The sequence below is a fragment of the Halichoerus grypus genome, chromosome 7 (assembly GCF_964656455.1).
Source record: "Halichoerus grypus chromosome 7, mHalGry1.hap1.1, whole genome shotgun sequence".
Lineage (NCBI taxonomy): Eukaryota > Metazoa > Chordata > Mammalia > Carnivora > Phocidae > Halichoerus > Halichoerus grypus.
The window spans coordinates 110,370,833-110,385,545 of NC_135718.1; the positions used below are offsets into that span (position 1 = coordinate 110,370,833).

General features: G+C 40.0%; 1 protein-coding gene across 1 annotated transcript in view; it reads right to left on the reverse strand.

The window, feature by feature from the left end:
* Positions 1–14,394, reverse strand: part of HMCN1 (hemicentin 1) — a 478,487-nt gene extending 464,093 nt beyond the window's left edge. Inside the window, exon 1 of the mRNA XM_078078047.1 lies at positions 13,578–14,394. Within this exon, the coding sequence (XP_077934173.1) occupies positions 13,578–13,845 (268 nt within the window). The 5' untranslated portion in view covers positions 13,846–14,394. The remainder of the gene's footprint in view (positions 1–13,577) is intronic.
* Between the last annotated feature and the right edge of the window lie 319 nt (positions 14,395–14,713).

Consider the following 14,713-nt stretch of genomic DNA (forward strand, 5'->3'; position numbering starts at 1 on the left):
TCGGCCGGAAGCCTGCTTCTCCCTCTCCCATTCCCCCTGCTTGTGTTCCCTCTCACGCTGTCTCTCTCTCTCTCTATTAAATAAATAAATAAAATATTTTAATAATAAAAAAAAGAAATAAAAGTTATGCTACTATGCCTGTGTCAATAGGACGTGTGAGATGAGATGTTTCATCAGGAGTCCCTACCAGCCACACTGCCCTCGGAGTTGCCAACAGCTAACTTCATTAGGCTCCGACTCTCCCAGGCCCTGACCTGGTATCTTAAATTTATATACAAGCCTTGGTTAGACTTTGCAACTAGCGTATCCACCCTGCTTTATGTCACAATTGTCTGTGGTTGCTGCCCCAAATGCAAACAATTCTTCTCACTTACTCTGTTTCCTCTCTTGACCCATTCATTCACTATCCTATGCCCTCACAAATCCCATAACCTCCCAACTCATCTTCCCACACAGCTCTCCATCTACTTCCCACTTTAGCTGAAACAGGGTTGTCTTTGGATGGCACCACCTCCCCGACAGTCCTCCCTAGCGGGGTCTGCTCATTCTCCAAAACCTCAGATACACCAGGGACAGGAGATGGGTGCAGACCCATTCCCAGTCCATTACTTCTCTACTTTCAGAGAAAACACCTGCCATTTTGGGGTGCATACCACCTCTGACACCCTCTAACCCTCCTCATCATCGTCAACGGTCACCTGGAGACTACTCAATAATTCTTATTAAATAAAAATTTGATGCCTGACTTACTATCATCCTCACCATTTTAAGCGCTATTATTATCTGGGTTACTTTAACAACCACCTTCAACTCTGCAGACTCAAGTTCTTTGATCTCAGTCCCACAATCTTCATTCTAGTCAAACTTCCTTTGCTATGCAAGCTATGATCAATCACTCTGGCTATTCTTAGCAATGACCTCAGCTTCCTTGTCATATTGTCCTTCACAGCATAATCTCAACTTTTGTCAGTCCAATATAACCAGATCTGACTCTAGGCTCTGTCACTTCAGTCTTTCTCTTATCAATATCCTTCTCAACCATATCCTATTTCTTTAGTCACATCTGCTCGACAAAATCCCAGTCCTGGATCAAACCAATGGTCAACCTCAGCAGTTACGCCCAAACTGCTGAGAGCTGCTAAAAAAATCACATAGCTAGGCAGTGTACAAGCATTATAAATTCATCTTCTGAACCACAACTCATCCTGAGAAACAATCTATATGTCCCTATAGTCACCTTCTACCTCCAAAATTCCATTATTCTTCTAAAATCCTTTATTTATCCTCTGCCATTTCCCTCCTCTCATCAAATGACTATCTGTTCTATTTCTTTGAGTGAAAAGAGTCCATCGGACAAGAAGTGACCTAAGATCCTGCATCCGTACCTACCAGCTCATCCATGACCATGCCTGTCTGTGATCTGTTTCTCTTCTATCACACTAAAGAACTGAAGGTCTTCTCCTACCAACAACCAATCCCACTACTTTGAATCCCATCTCCTCTTGCTTCCTCAAAGTCCTGGTTTCATAAGTTACCTGTTCTCTCTGACATTTTCCATCTCTTCTACTCTACTGACTCTTTTCCAGCAGTACTTAAGCATTCTCTCCTTTCTCCCCTCTAAAAAAAAAAAAAAAAGTTATTTTTCAAAACTAAGTCCCAATAACTAATGTTTACTGAGAATTTACTGTGTGCAAAGGGTTGCGCTAAGTTTGAGACATCTATTATTTCAATCCTCACATTCTCACAATTCCTAGTTACTGAAACTGAAGCACCAAGAAGTTAAAATCATACAACAAGTAATTGATGGAGCCAGGCTTCCGACCCAATGATCAGATTCCACAGCCCATGCTTTTAACCACAATGTTAGTTTTCACGAAATAGACTGCATTTGCTAGCACCATTTTCTTACCCATTTCAGCCTCATGGCTCCATAACCCCAATGAACTGTCCACTTCAGCCTGTCAGTTTAGCCTTTATTTTCTGTAACCTTATAAATGGACAGAATTAGCAACCTCTCCTGCTTAAAACTAATTACCTCTTAGATTTCCAAATGCTGTCCACTCAAGTTTCTCTTCCTATTTTCCTGGACTCTCTTTTCCAGAATCCTTTATGAACTTGCCTTCTTCTGTCTTTTAAATGTTTGTGTTCTCCATAGTTCTACCCTGTCTTCTTTCTTTTCTCAGTGTACATACTCTCCTTGGATGATCTCATTTATTCCAATGGCTTCAGCTGTCATCTATATAAGTTTCAAGTAGACAGAACAGCTACTTGGCACTATTCATACTAACACTGACAGTTGGAGATGCTTGAGGAATGATACCTGGAGACAGACAGGCCACCCAAACAGACCCACACAGGGAGACATTTACTTTGTTAAATTCACTACCAACCAAGGTCTGGCTCCTCAGACTTACAAACTCAAAAACTTGAACTTGACACTGTCAGAATATTTTAAACAATAAAAACTGATGCATAAAACTGGTATGCCAAAATATGAGTTACCAACGAAGAATACAACTGTCTAGAGAATCTGATGTATGTGCAAGTCTGACCAGAGCATTCTCTCCCCATAAGGAAAGTGCATTAGGTTAAATTATCAGGAGGCTGTTCAGTGAGCATGCAATCAAAACAAGGAGAGTTAATAGTATGATCCAAATATGTAATGACATCATTACATATTTATAAAGATAAACAGTCTATTGCCACAGTTAGAATGTTACTGATGGGTGGACTGGTTATTTAAGTGTAGAATGAACTAACATTCTGAACCCTAGATAGAACTTGGCAAAAAACCCAAACAATCCAATTAAAAGCTGGGCAGAGGATCTGAATAGACATGTTTCCAAAGAAGACATACAGATGACCAACAGGTATATGAAAATATGCTCAACATCATAGTAATCAGGAAAAGGCAAACCAAAACCACATGAGATATCATCTTACACCTGTTAGAATGGCTATTATCAAAAAGACAAGAAATATCAAATGTTGGCAAAGATGTGGAGAAAAGGGAACCCTTGCGCACTGTTGACAGGAATGTAAATCGGTGCAGCCCCTAAGGAAAACAGTATGGAGGTTCCTCAAAAAATTAAAAATAGAGCAACCATAATATTCGGCAATACCACAAGGGTATCTATCTGAAGAAAACAAAAACACTACTTCAAAAAGATACATGGACCCCCATGTTCATTGCAGCATTATTTGTAATAATCAAGATATGTAAACAACCTAAATATCCATCAATGGATGAGTAGATAATGTGGTATATATACAATGAAACATTATTCAGCCATAAGAAAGAAGGAAATCTTGCCAGTTGCGACAACATGGATGGACCTAGAGGGTATGATGTTAAGTGAAATCGGTCAGACAAAGAAAGACAAATACTGTATGATCTCACTTATATGTGGAAAACAAAACCAAGCTCATAGATTTAGAAAACAAATTGGTGGTTGCCAAATGGGGGTTGCAGAGGGTGTCAAATGGGTGAAGGGGTCAAAAAGTACAAACTTCCAGTAATAAAATAAGTCAATCATGAGAATATAGTGTACAGCATGGTGACTAGAGTCAACACTGTATTGCATATTTAAAAGTTGCTGAGAAGTAAATCTTAAAAGTACTCATCACAAGAAAACAAATTTTTATAACTATGTATGGTGACAGATGTTCACTAGACTTATTGTGGTGATCATTTCACAATATACACAAATAACAAATCATTATGTTGTACACCTGAATTCAATATGTTACATGTCAATTATACCTCAATTAAAATAAAGAACTTGGTTGTACAATGACTTAGCTGTTTCTGTGACTCTCATTTTCATTGTTGACCCCCCCATACTTTTGGTTGATACTTTATTTTAGTCAACTTAATGTATAAGGAGCTTATTATCAAGACTACTGGCCTGAGAGTAATGGTATCTCTTAAAGTTGACTTTACATACATTTTCTCTTCAATTGTTGCCAATTTCATATTTTAACCTAAGCAGGAATTCATATTTCCCTTTTTCGCATATTCTAAGGGCCAAGTCCAGTCCATTGGACTTTGCTAATAGCTCAGAAATCTATAACCTTCTTCCTTAATCCAAGTCACCTCAATATTTCCCCCCTGAATTACTGTGATTGCCTCAGATTTCAGCTCTCAGCTCTCAGCTCTCAGGATGCCTTGCTCCAATCCATCCAAGAGACAGAGATCTAAAATGAAAACCCAACTATGTCACTCCTCACTTATAATCCTTCCAAGCTCCTGATAGCTTTCAGGATGAAATCCAAACTCCTTAATATTTTGATTAAACTACTTTTACTCATGCACTATGTTCAGGTTTTAGCCCAGGCTATACTTCCAGAAACACTTTAGGGTCCATCACCTTTTGAATTCTGAATCAGGGGCACTGCTCTGGGCTCACACAGCCCCCTGTGTTTCTTTCCACTATAAAATGTATTGTGGTATATAATATTGCTATTACTCTTGCTCTTCTCCCCAGAAACTATTAACTTCTTCTAAGTTATGCTTCATTATTTTTGGATCAAAAGTACCTACCACAGTACTTGACAAATAGTAAGAAGTCTATTATTGACTGATGAGTAAGTGAATAAATGAATGAATCAATGAATATGATGACTTATCTTTGGATTTTTAAATTCTCTTGCTGGTTTCCCAATTATAAAGCAGTGGTCAAGGGCTCAAGGGACCAGTGCAGCAAAGAGCTCATGCTTCTCAAGCAGTGAATGTTATTAGAATGGTACTACATTTGAACTTGTTTGAATTGCCCTTTGCCCAGAGGTTAATAGCCACATTATCAAGGGGATATTTTTCTATTTAATTTTTTAGTCTTATTGTATAAATATTCTACTATTTTTCTTAATAATTGGCTCCTCTGCAGCACCCATTCAATCTTTATTGACAAATGTGAGTCATTCAGTAAGAGCAACACCACTGATTCTATACCACTTTTAAAGGATTTTCATATATATTGTCTTATTTAACCGTAGTATCACTCAAGTAGGGAAAGTTGATATGATTTCACCTTACATTTGACATAAGTCCAGTTTTAAATTTTTCCTATTCTCCATAGAGATGGGAATCCTCATGGAGATTTATCAGAAAAAATAAAACCAAGGTTGAGTGAAAATCCCTGTAGACTTCTGAGAACTACCTATAATGTGAATCTTTTATTTACAGTGATCCTTAGAAATTAATTTATTTGTTGTGACACTTTTTCAGCCAGTTTAGTAAAAAATAGAAGGTAATTCAGCTGAGACATTCCAGACTGCATAGAAATCCACCCTTCCCCAAATTCACCTGCTATACAAACATTCAATGACTACCCAAAGACTCAGGCATTACCTGGATCACAATGATACCTCCAAATCATATTCAATCTTAGATGGGACGTATGTATCACCAAAGGCCGAATTAGTAAATCATTATGTTGTTTATTTTTGTTCTTCTGATTGTTATGATTTAAAAAGAAAAGTTGCATGGGGTGCGTGGGTGGCTCAGTTGGTTAAGCGTCTTGCCTTCGGCTCAGGTCATGATCCCGGGGTCCTAGAATCAAGCCCCACATCAGACTCCCTTCTCAGCAGATTCTGCTTCTCCCTCTCTCTCTGCCCCACCCCCTGCTCATGCACTCTCTCTCTCTGTGTCAAATAAATAAATAAAATCTTTTTTTAATTTAAAATCACTTTAATAACATATAGTGTTTTATTATTTTCAGAGGTAGATTTTAGTGATTCACCAGTTGCATATAACACCCAGTGCTCATTACATCAAGTGCCCTCCTTAATGCCCATCATCCAGTTACCCCATCCCCCCACCCACCTCCCCTCCAGCAACCCTCAATTTGTTTCCCATAGTTGAACCTCATGGTTTGTCACCCTCTCTGATTTCATCTTATTTTATTTTTCCTTCCCTTCCCCTATGTTTATCTGTTTTGTTTCTTAAATTCCACATATAAGTGAAATCATATATTTGTCTTTCTCTGACGGACTTATTTCGTTTAGCATAATACCCTCTAGTTCCATCCACATCATTGCAAATAGCAAGCTCTCATTCTTTTTGATGGCTGAGTAATATTCCATTATTTATATACATAAAATGTGTGTATATACACACACACACCACATCTTCTTATCTTCTTTATCCATTCATCTGTCAATGGGCATCTGGGTTCTTTCTGTATTTTGGCAACTGTGGACATTGCTGCTATAAACACTGGGGTGCATATGCCCCTTTGAATCACTATGTTTATGTCCTTTGGATAAATACCTAGTAGTGCAATTCCTGGGTCATAGGGTAGCTCTATTTTTAACTTTTTGAGGAATCTCCATAAATAAATAAAATCTTTAAAAAATAAAAAGTAAAGTCACAGAAATGAAAGGCAAAGATTAAAATGCCCAGAGAAATCACTGGTTCTTGTTTCCAGCATTCATTCATTCATTCATTCATTCACTCATGAAATATTTTTTATGTGTCTACTGTGTTCCAGGCCTGTGAGATAAGTGGGGCAGTCCCTGCCCAAGGAGGTTAATGTCTAGTCAGAGAAAAAGGTAGGTAAGCAGAATTATAAAGACCACTGAGAATGGGTACTGTTTGTTTGACCAGAGACAAACCATAAGCAAAACCAAATTCTGATTTACCAACAATCAATCAGAAGGGTGCTCTTCCACTCAACAGCAACAACAAAAACAAAAACAAAAACTCCACCATTCTGTGGGAGTCAGGAGGATTTGGTTAAATAGAAACATCCCTAACACATTTAACATATTTGATTTATCAAAATTTGGTCCTAATATTTGGGGAGAAAGTTTTCATTGTACATAGAAAAACACCTCTAGATACCCTCAGAAAACATCCAGTGACATAGTTCTACTCTCTCAGGTTAAAATAGTCTATCATCCTAGGAAAGAGAGTTATCATTGTCCAAACAAAATCTCTCATTCTTAAATGTTAGTTCATTGCCTTTGGTTGGATTTCTCTTGGACTTTAAAGACCAATCCTTTTCCTCATGAAAATCCTTCTTCCTGTAGAATATGCTAGAAGCAAAAGGAGACTAAGAGTTTTGTAGTTCTTTTTCCTCTACATACTGGAACTCAAAATATTTCAATTTGAAGTTTAGTTCATATAAATTTGTTTTCAAAGTCTAAATGTGCAATATTTTCTTTGTAAAAATCTTTCTATTCATTATGGCTTCCAGTGATTTTGCTATTGCTCAGAAAAATATTCTAAGAGAATCTTTTCATAAAAGTCCTAGAGTGCTTTCTTAACACCTTGTAGGTCTTGCAGAAAGAAACATACAAAGTCACTGAGGGCTCACAGGTTTTATTACAATGAAACTCTTTAAGTACAGAGAAAGTAAGCTGGTATTTCTCCCAATGAATCAAGTCCTTGCTACTCTGAATTCCTTTGCAGTCACTTATCTTTCACCATATTACAGTCATTAAAAATCACAAACTTTAATAACCTACCAAGGCACTAATTTTATAAATAGAGAAACAGAAGTCTGGCGAGATTGAATGATTTGCTCAAATGACAGAATAAGGAAAATAACACAAATCTTCAGTTCCAAATTGGATGTTCTTTCTAATACGTTGAATTTGCACTTTGTAAAATACTGGTTGAATCATTTATCAAAACTAATTTCAATTTTCCCTTCATGAACAAAGTAACCATTCCAGTAGTTGGAAACAACAATATAATTCCAAAGATTTCCAATTATTTTTCTCCCATTCTCTTCTGAATTCTCTCCAAACAGCCTTTCACTCCCATCACTACACTTCACTATGGTTGTTGAGTCACCAATGACTCCCACATTGCTAAATTGACTAGCCAATTCGCTAGCCTCCTCTTAATTAACCAATTAGTGCTTCTTCCTGAAAATACTTTCCTCTCTTGACTTTTAGGATAATGTACTCTTCTTTTCCCTCTCTGACTTCAATTTCTTAGGCTACTTTGCTGGTTCATCCTCATCTCTCTGACTGCTAACAATTGCTGTCCCAGGGCTGGGTCCTCAGACCTCTACTATTTTTCAAGTAATCAGTCCCTCAGTGGCTCATCTAGACTCACAGCCCTAAATATCATCTATATGTATACCTTTGGATCCCAAATTTATATCTCTGACCCAGACCTCTTCTCTTGAACCTTAATTTCATATATCCAACTGCCTTCTTAATATCTCCACTTGGGTACCAAAAAACATCTCAAACTTAACCATATCCAAAAATTAAAGCCTCATCCTCCCAAACATTTTCTCAAACCTGCTTCTTGCTCATTTTTCTCCATCTCAGTAAATGGCTATGCTATGCTTCCATTTAATCAAGACAAATCCTTAGCATCAGCCTTGTCTTCTTTTTCCTCACACATCATTAAATCTTTCTGGTTTAATCTTCAAAATATATACAGAATCCAACTCTCTCCCCAAACTTCCACAGCTACCAAATTCACCCACGATATACCATCCTCTTGTGCCTGAATGATACAATAGTCTCCTATCTTCCCTATTTCTGCCCTTGCTCTCCTTTAGAGTATTTTCAAACAGTAGAATGATTTACATGTATGCATAAGTCACATCATGTCACTACTCTGTTCAAAACTCTAAAATGGCTCTGCATCTCACTTAGAGAAAAGCCAAAGTCACAGTGGCTTATGAGCCCTTTCATGGTGTGCCCCACCATGTTTCTCATCTCACCTCCTAACTTCTCCCTATCCCCCACTGTGCTCTGGATACACTGGTCTTTTCATGGTTCCTTGAACATGTCAGGATGCTCTTGCCATGTTCAGAACACTTCATTTATTGTTCCTCTGCCTGCAAAAGTCTTTCCTCAGATATCCTCATTGCTTCCTCCCTCGTCTCCTTCAAGTCTTTGTTCAAATGTGACCTCTTCAATTGGGAGCTTCTCTGACCACCACATTTTAAATATCAACACACTCAACTCACTTCAAACTCCTCATGCTCTTTTTCTGCTTTTTATTTTCTCCAGACCAATTACCACCAACAAACATATCATATATATTTTAATTATTTTCCTCATTGCCGGTAGCCTCTGCCAGTAGAATATAAGCTCTATGAGAGCAGAAGCATTTGTCTGTTTTACTCAGACAACTGTATGCCCAGTGTCTGAAGTGATGAGACTGAGACATAATAGGTGAGTGAGTGAATGAATGAATGAATGAATGAAGACAGATAAAAGATATCCTGGGGAAAAACCAGAGACATAATGAAAGAGAATTTTTCTTTATATGAAGAGACTCATTTATCCACACTGCCCCATTCTCTTCCCTCTGTCTCTAGTACCTGTCTTACAGAGAGAATTGGAAGACTGATGATAAAAGGAGCTGTTATTAGAGGAAGACCATCAGCCCTCCTCAAAGTTGTGTGCTAAGAAAGAAACAAATTTTGAGTGTCGTAAAAAGCACAGCAAAAATTAAAATGTAAGAATCAACAAGTTCAATAATAAACTAGTGGTGATTAGATGTGAAGGAATCAGAACCCTCACACACTGCTGGTGGGAATGGAACATGGTATAAATGCTTTGGAAAACAGTCTGGCAGTTCCTCAAACAATTCAACATAGAGTTACTATGATCCAGGAATTCCACTCCTAGGTACGTACCCAAGAGAAATGAAAACATACGTTCTTCTGTGTTGTGAGCACTCAGTGTCAATGTGGGGATGGGGAGGTTTCCTCACATCACAACAAGCTATTCTCAGACACCACCAGATTCCACAGGGTAAGGGTTCAGTTCTGCAAGACTGCCCACCCCACCCCCAGGCCAGCTGCAAGTCCAGGTTGTTACCTGTACCTCCAACCAACTGGCTATAAATCAGAGGCTCCCACGACCCCTTTCTTAATTTGATGAATTTGCTAGAGTGGCTCAAAAAACTCAGGGAACCCACTGACTCACTAGATTATCAGTTTTTTATAAAAGGATGTAACTCAGAAACAACCGGATGGAAGAGATGCATGAGGAAAGGTATGCGGAAAGGGGTGTGAAGCTTCCATGTCTTCTTTGAGAGTGCCATTCTCCCCAAATCTCATGTGAATGGCCCCAAAGCAATACAAACCCTGTCCTATTGGGTTTTTATGGAGGCTTCATTACATAGTCATGACTGATTAAATCACTGGCCACTGGCAAGTGATTCAACCTCCACCCCTCACCCCTCCCCAGAAGTCTGGAGTGGGACTGAAAATTCCAACCCTCTAATCACATGGTTGAATCTCCTGGCAACCAGCCTCTATCCTTAGGTGGGATCCAAAAAGTCACTCCATTAACATAACAAAAGGCAATTTTATGGCTCTCATCACTTAGGATATTACAAGGGTTTTAGGAGCTCTATGCAAGAAATGGGAATGAAGACCAAATATATATTTATTAATAAATTACAACATCACATATATCCACACAGAAACTAGTACATAAATGTTGATAGAAGCACTATTCATAATAGCCAAAACCCTAAGTAGCCATTATGGATTAATAGATAAGCAAAATGTGGTATACCCACACAATAGAATATCATTTAGCCATTAAAAGGAATAAAATCCTGACACATGCTATAACATGAATGAATCTTGAAAACATTATGTTTAAGTGAAAGAAGCCAGTCAAAAAAGACCACATATTATATGACTGCATTCAGATGAAAGGCCGGAACAGGAAAATCTACAGACAGAAAGTAAATTAGTGCTTGCTTAGCACTGGGAGGGTGATGATAGGGAGCTAAGGGACTGATAAGTAAAAGGCACAGGGTTTCTCTTTGAGGTGATGAGGATGTTCCAGACTGTGGTGATGGTTGCATGTACCTGTGAATAAACTAAAAACCACTGAATTACACATTTTAAATGAACGATTATATAATAAGGGAATTATATCTCAGTGAAGCTGTTAAAAATTAATACACTAAATGTTATTACGGAAGTGAAAAACCCATCTTAACCGCAGTCAGCATCAAAAGGTTGGCTTGACTTTTCATGATCCTCGTCCTCTCTGGTACTTCCTCCCACCATGGGTGTGTTCTGGGTCCTCCTGACGCCGGCTTCTTTATATGCACATTTTCTGAATGACTTTTATCACTTCCTTGTTAAACTGTTTCACTTCTGCCTCACGTATGCCTGTGTTTTCTATGTATTTTAATTTTTACCCGCACCCACACACACACACCTTGAGCCAAACCGTAATGCAGAAGTCCAAAGCAATCATGTACAAAGGCCTAAAGATTTTTGTCAAATGCCTTAGAGTATATCTCGGATCTTACCCAGCTTTGAAAAGCTCTAAGTAGTCAAGGTTATAATTGTTGTATTAAAGTCCACCCATTATTTCTCTCCATGTCAGTTGTAGCACCCAACAGTAAGGATATGTTAGGAGCTATGAAAAACAACCACAAGTAAAACAGCCAGCCATAAAATGTCATAGTCAGAAGTGAACTCAGAGCTGCTCAAATCCAATTCTCTCATTTTATAGTCAAGGAAACAAGTAAATTGACTTTTCTAACGTCACTTAGTATACAGCCAATCCCCATTCAAGGCTCTTTCTGTCATTCCAGGCTGATCACCAATCAAAAGAACAAGAGAATCAAAAACTCTTAAATGATTACACACACCATACACACACAAACACGCAAATGTCACACAAAGATAATATCATAATCCAGTAAAGTGAATTAGCAAACTAAATTAAAGGTTATTAGTATGTTTTAATTTCTATCTCCCTCTTTATCTTCAAAAATAGTTTAAATAGTCTTAGACAACATAAACACTTGGCCACTTCTCTGTACTTTGAATCACAATAAAGCTAATTTTTTGGAATTATACATGCAATTAATTTTATGGAACCAATTTAATCATTTTCTCATATTATTTCTAAAAGCTATAGCATGCCAAGTACCACAGGAAAGTCAACTACAGCATACTTTCCCATTTGGTAACAACTGGAAAGCGGCACACCACAATACAATTTATTCCAATAATTTTTCATATCACATCAAAATATCATGGTGATCCAGTTTCCACTTATGACTGGAGGTGATTTTTGTGTTGTTTGCACCAACATCATTTTGTAAGAGTCTTTTGGAGTAAATTGTGATGTTAATTAGAGAAAACAATTTTTACTTTATTTTTTAGCCAACTTCAGCTATAGCCCCATAGAAAAAACATATTTAAGCTATTCCAAAACAGCGAAAGTCTTGAACTGCATCACAACTGGCATCTTGACATTTAAGAAATCAAAACATAACACATGAGGTGTCTTACTAAGACAGTAAAAACAGTAAAGGACCATTTAATTCTTTATTCAAATATGCAGAGCATTTCGTGCTTAATCAATGTAGAAATGTAGAAAAACCTACCCTACTCTTCTATATGTCCCAGAGAAGTAGGATAGGTTCTTATTTTCATCATTTGAAGAACAACAACAAAAAAAAAAAACCCAGAAAGTTCCATTTCCCTCTAAATTTCTCCCCATGCTTTTTTTTTTTTAGAAAGCTGGAACCTGCCACATTTAAGACCTAGCAATAATGTGAACTCATATGTTTGTCAAAATGCACAAGGAAAGAATTTGAGATTCTCAATATCAAGCTCCCATTGTGAAGAGGTTGTGTCAAGCAAGGTCTTCTAAGCGAAGAGAGAGACTTTCAAAGCAGGAAAAATGTGGGAGAACAGTGGGGGAGGACTTTTAAGAAACCACTGCTGTATTTCTTCAACCGGGCAGGGACTTGTGCTAATGAAACTCAGGTGGCTGTCAGACAGCGAGCCCCAGGGCCTCCCCCCCTGCAATGCTGCCCTTGGCAATGACAAGGAGGGCTCCTCTGAGCCTCACAGAAAGGTGCCACTTGAAATAGCAACTGAAAAAAGTAAATAGGATCATATTACCTCGGAGCAGCTGAAACCCATGGCTTTGGGGGGAAAAGTACAGTTAATTTGCTTCAACTACCTTTAAAAGAGCACCGACAACCAAATTACATGCATTTCTATTGGATGAGACGTGGACAGAATGTTTCTACGCATCTGAGAACCGAAGTAATGATGACTTGGGGGCAAAGATGAATAGATTCAGTTAAGAAATGAATGGCCTCTCTCTTATTTTCATCCCTTCGGTTCCACCAGTAATTACAAGCTTCCTTGGGTCTCACACAACAGGTTTTTCCTCCCCCTCTCATGTGAGAGTTATCCTGAGTGTGCTCTCAACCGGGATGGGAGCTCTCAGAGCAGCGCTGCTGGATACCCAGGTCCAAATCTGCCTTCATAATTAAGCATTCTTTAGCTCTAAAATTAAAAAGTCAATGAACTCCAGTTTCCACGTCCTTGCTCAGGACTCTGGGGTCTGGTTTTTACTGCAATTCCACACTTCCAGGTTTGGGGGTCACTGCCCAAGCACCTACAAGACCTGAGGAGGAGCCGGGGAGCCAAGCCAGATGCCAAAGAGCAAGTCTTTGTTACAATGGTTTTCAGCTACACATTAAAAGAAAAAAAAAAAAAAAAACAGGTTTGGAAACTTCCTAACACTGAAATAATTTCGGAGCATAAGACATAAGGGAATCATGAGAAATAACAAACACAAAGAATAAATATTTCCCTTACCTGGATCATGGAAAGGCACCAAAGCGAAGTTGAAAAGTGGTCTCTTAGGTCTTTTCAAAGACGTCTCCAGGATTTTGGAAGCCCCTTCGATCACCTGAACTAAATCATCATACATGGAACCAGTCACATCAAACACAAAAGCCAAGGTGGAGGCCCCCTCGGGAATTTCCTCAGCCCCTGTCTCTGACTGGGGGCTTGCATCTTGAGCTAGGGAAGAATAAAGAAGAGCAAACAGGAATACGGTGTGGACAATGTCCCAGGAAATCATTGTCTTGTCTTCCCTTTTTTTTTCTTTTTTTTTTTTTTTTCTCCTGGTCGCCTTAGCACTGTGCTTAGCCCTCCTCAACAACACGCAGGGGGCTTCCTCTCAGAGCAACTCATTAGGCTCTCGAAAGCTCTCTGAACTAGCAAAAGTTTGGAGGCGACAATCCGAGGGGGACGGGCACCAACCCCGCAGCCCTGCAGGGGCTGAGCGGGCGGAGATGCGGCAGCTTTTGTCTGGACGCAGCTTCCTCCGGGCCGGCTAGGTGCCCGCGGGCCGCGCGCGGCGTGTCGCGGAGAGCGGGCAGCGCGCCCGGCCCATGCCCCGGGGGCCGCTCCGAGCCCTGCGGCGCCGCGCCGAGTCCTGCCGCCCTCGCCGCCGCTCTCCGCCGCCGCTCTCCGCCGGGGCCAGCCACTCAGGCTCCCAACTTTCCACTGTGCGCCGCTCGCTCGGGAGCTCGGAGGGGAAGCCCGGCGCGGCCTCGCCTCCTGATTGGCCAGCGGCTGCCCCCCACCCTAGGCGCTGGAGCCCCCCCCTCCCGGAGGGCGACTTCTCTCTCCGCCGACGCTAGGGTCAGTTCGGTACCAGGGAAGCGCTCCCAGTGTCAGCTCCGCTCCCGCCGGCGCTGCTCCTGACCTAAGAACCTCAGTGCGAACAATGGCTTTCAAGAATGTGCGGCCAAGTCCCAAACTTGAGGGGACAGACACCACGCTAACTAGCACAAAGGGAGTTTTACTTTTCTACTGGATGCAGTGCTGCTGCAGACACCGCTTTCCTAATCCGCCCCCCCCCCCCCAGAAGCCAAGACGCCCCGGCCCAGCCTCCGGTCTCGCAGCCCACAACTCAGCCCAGCCGGGAGGGGGAGCTGGAAACG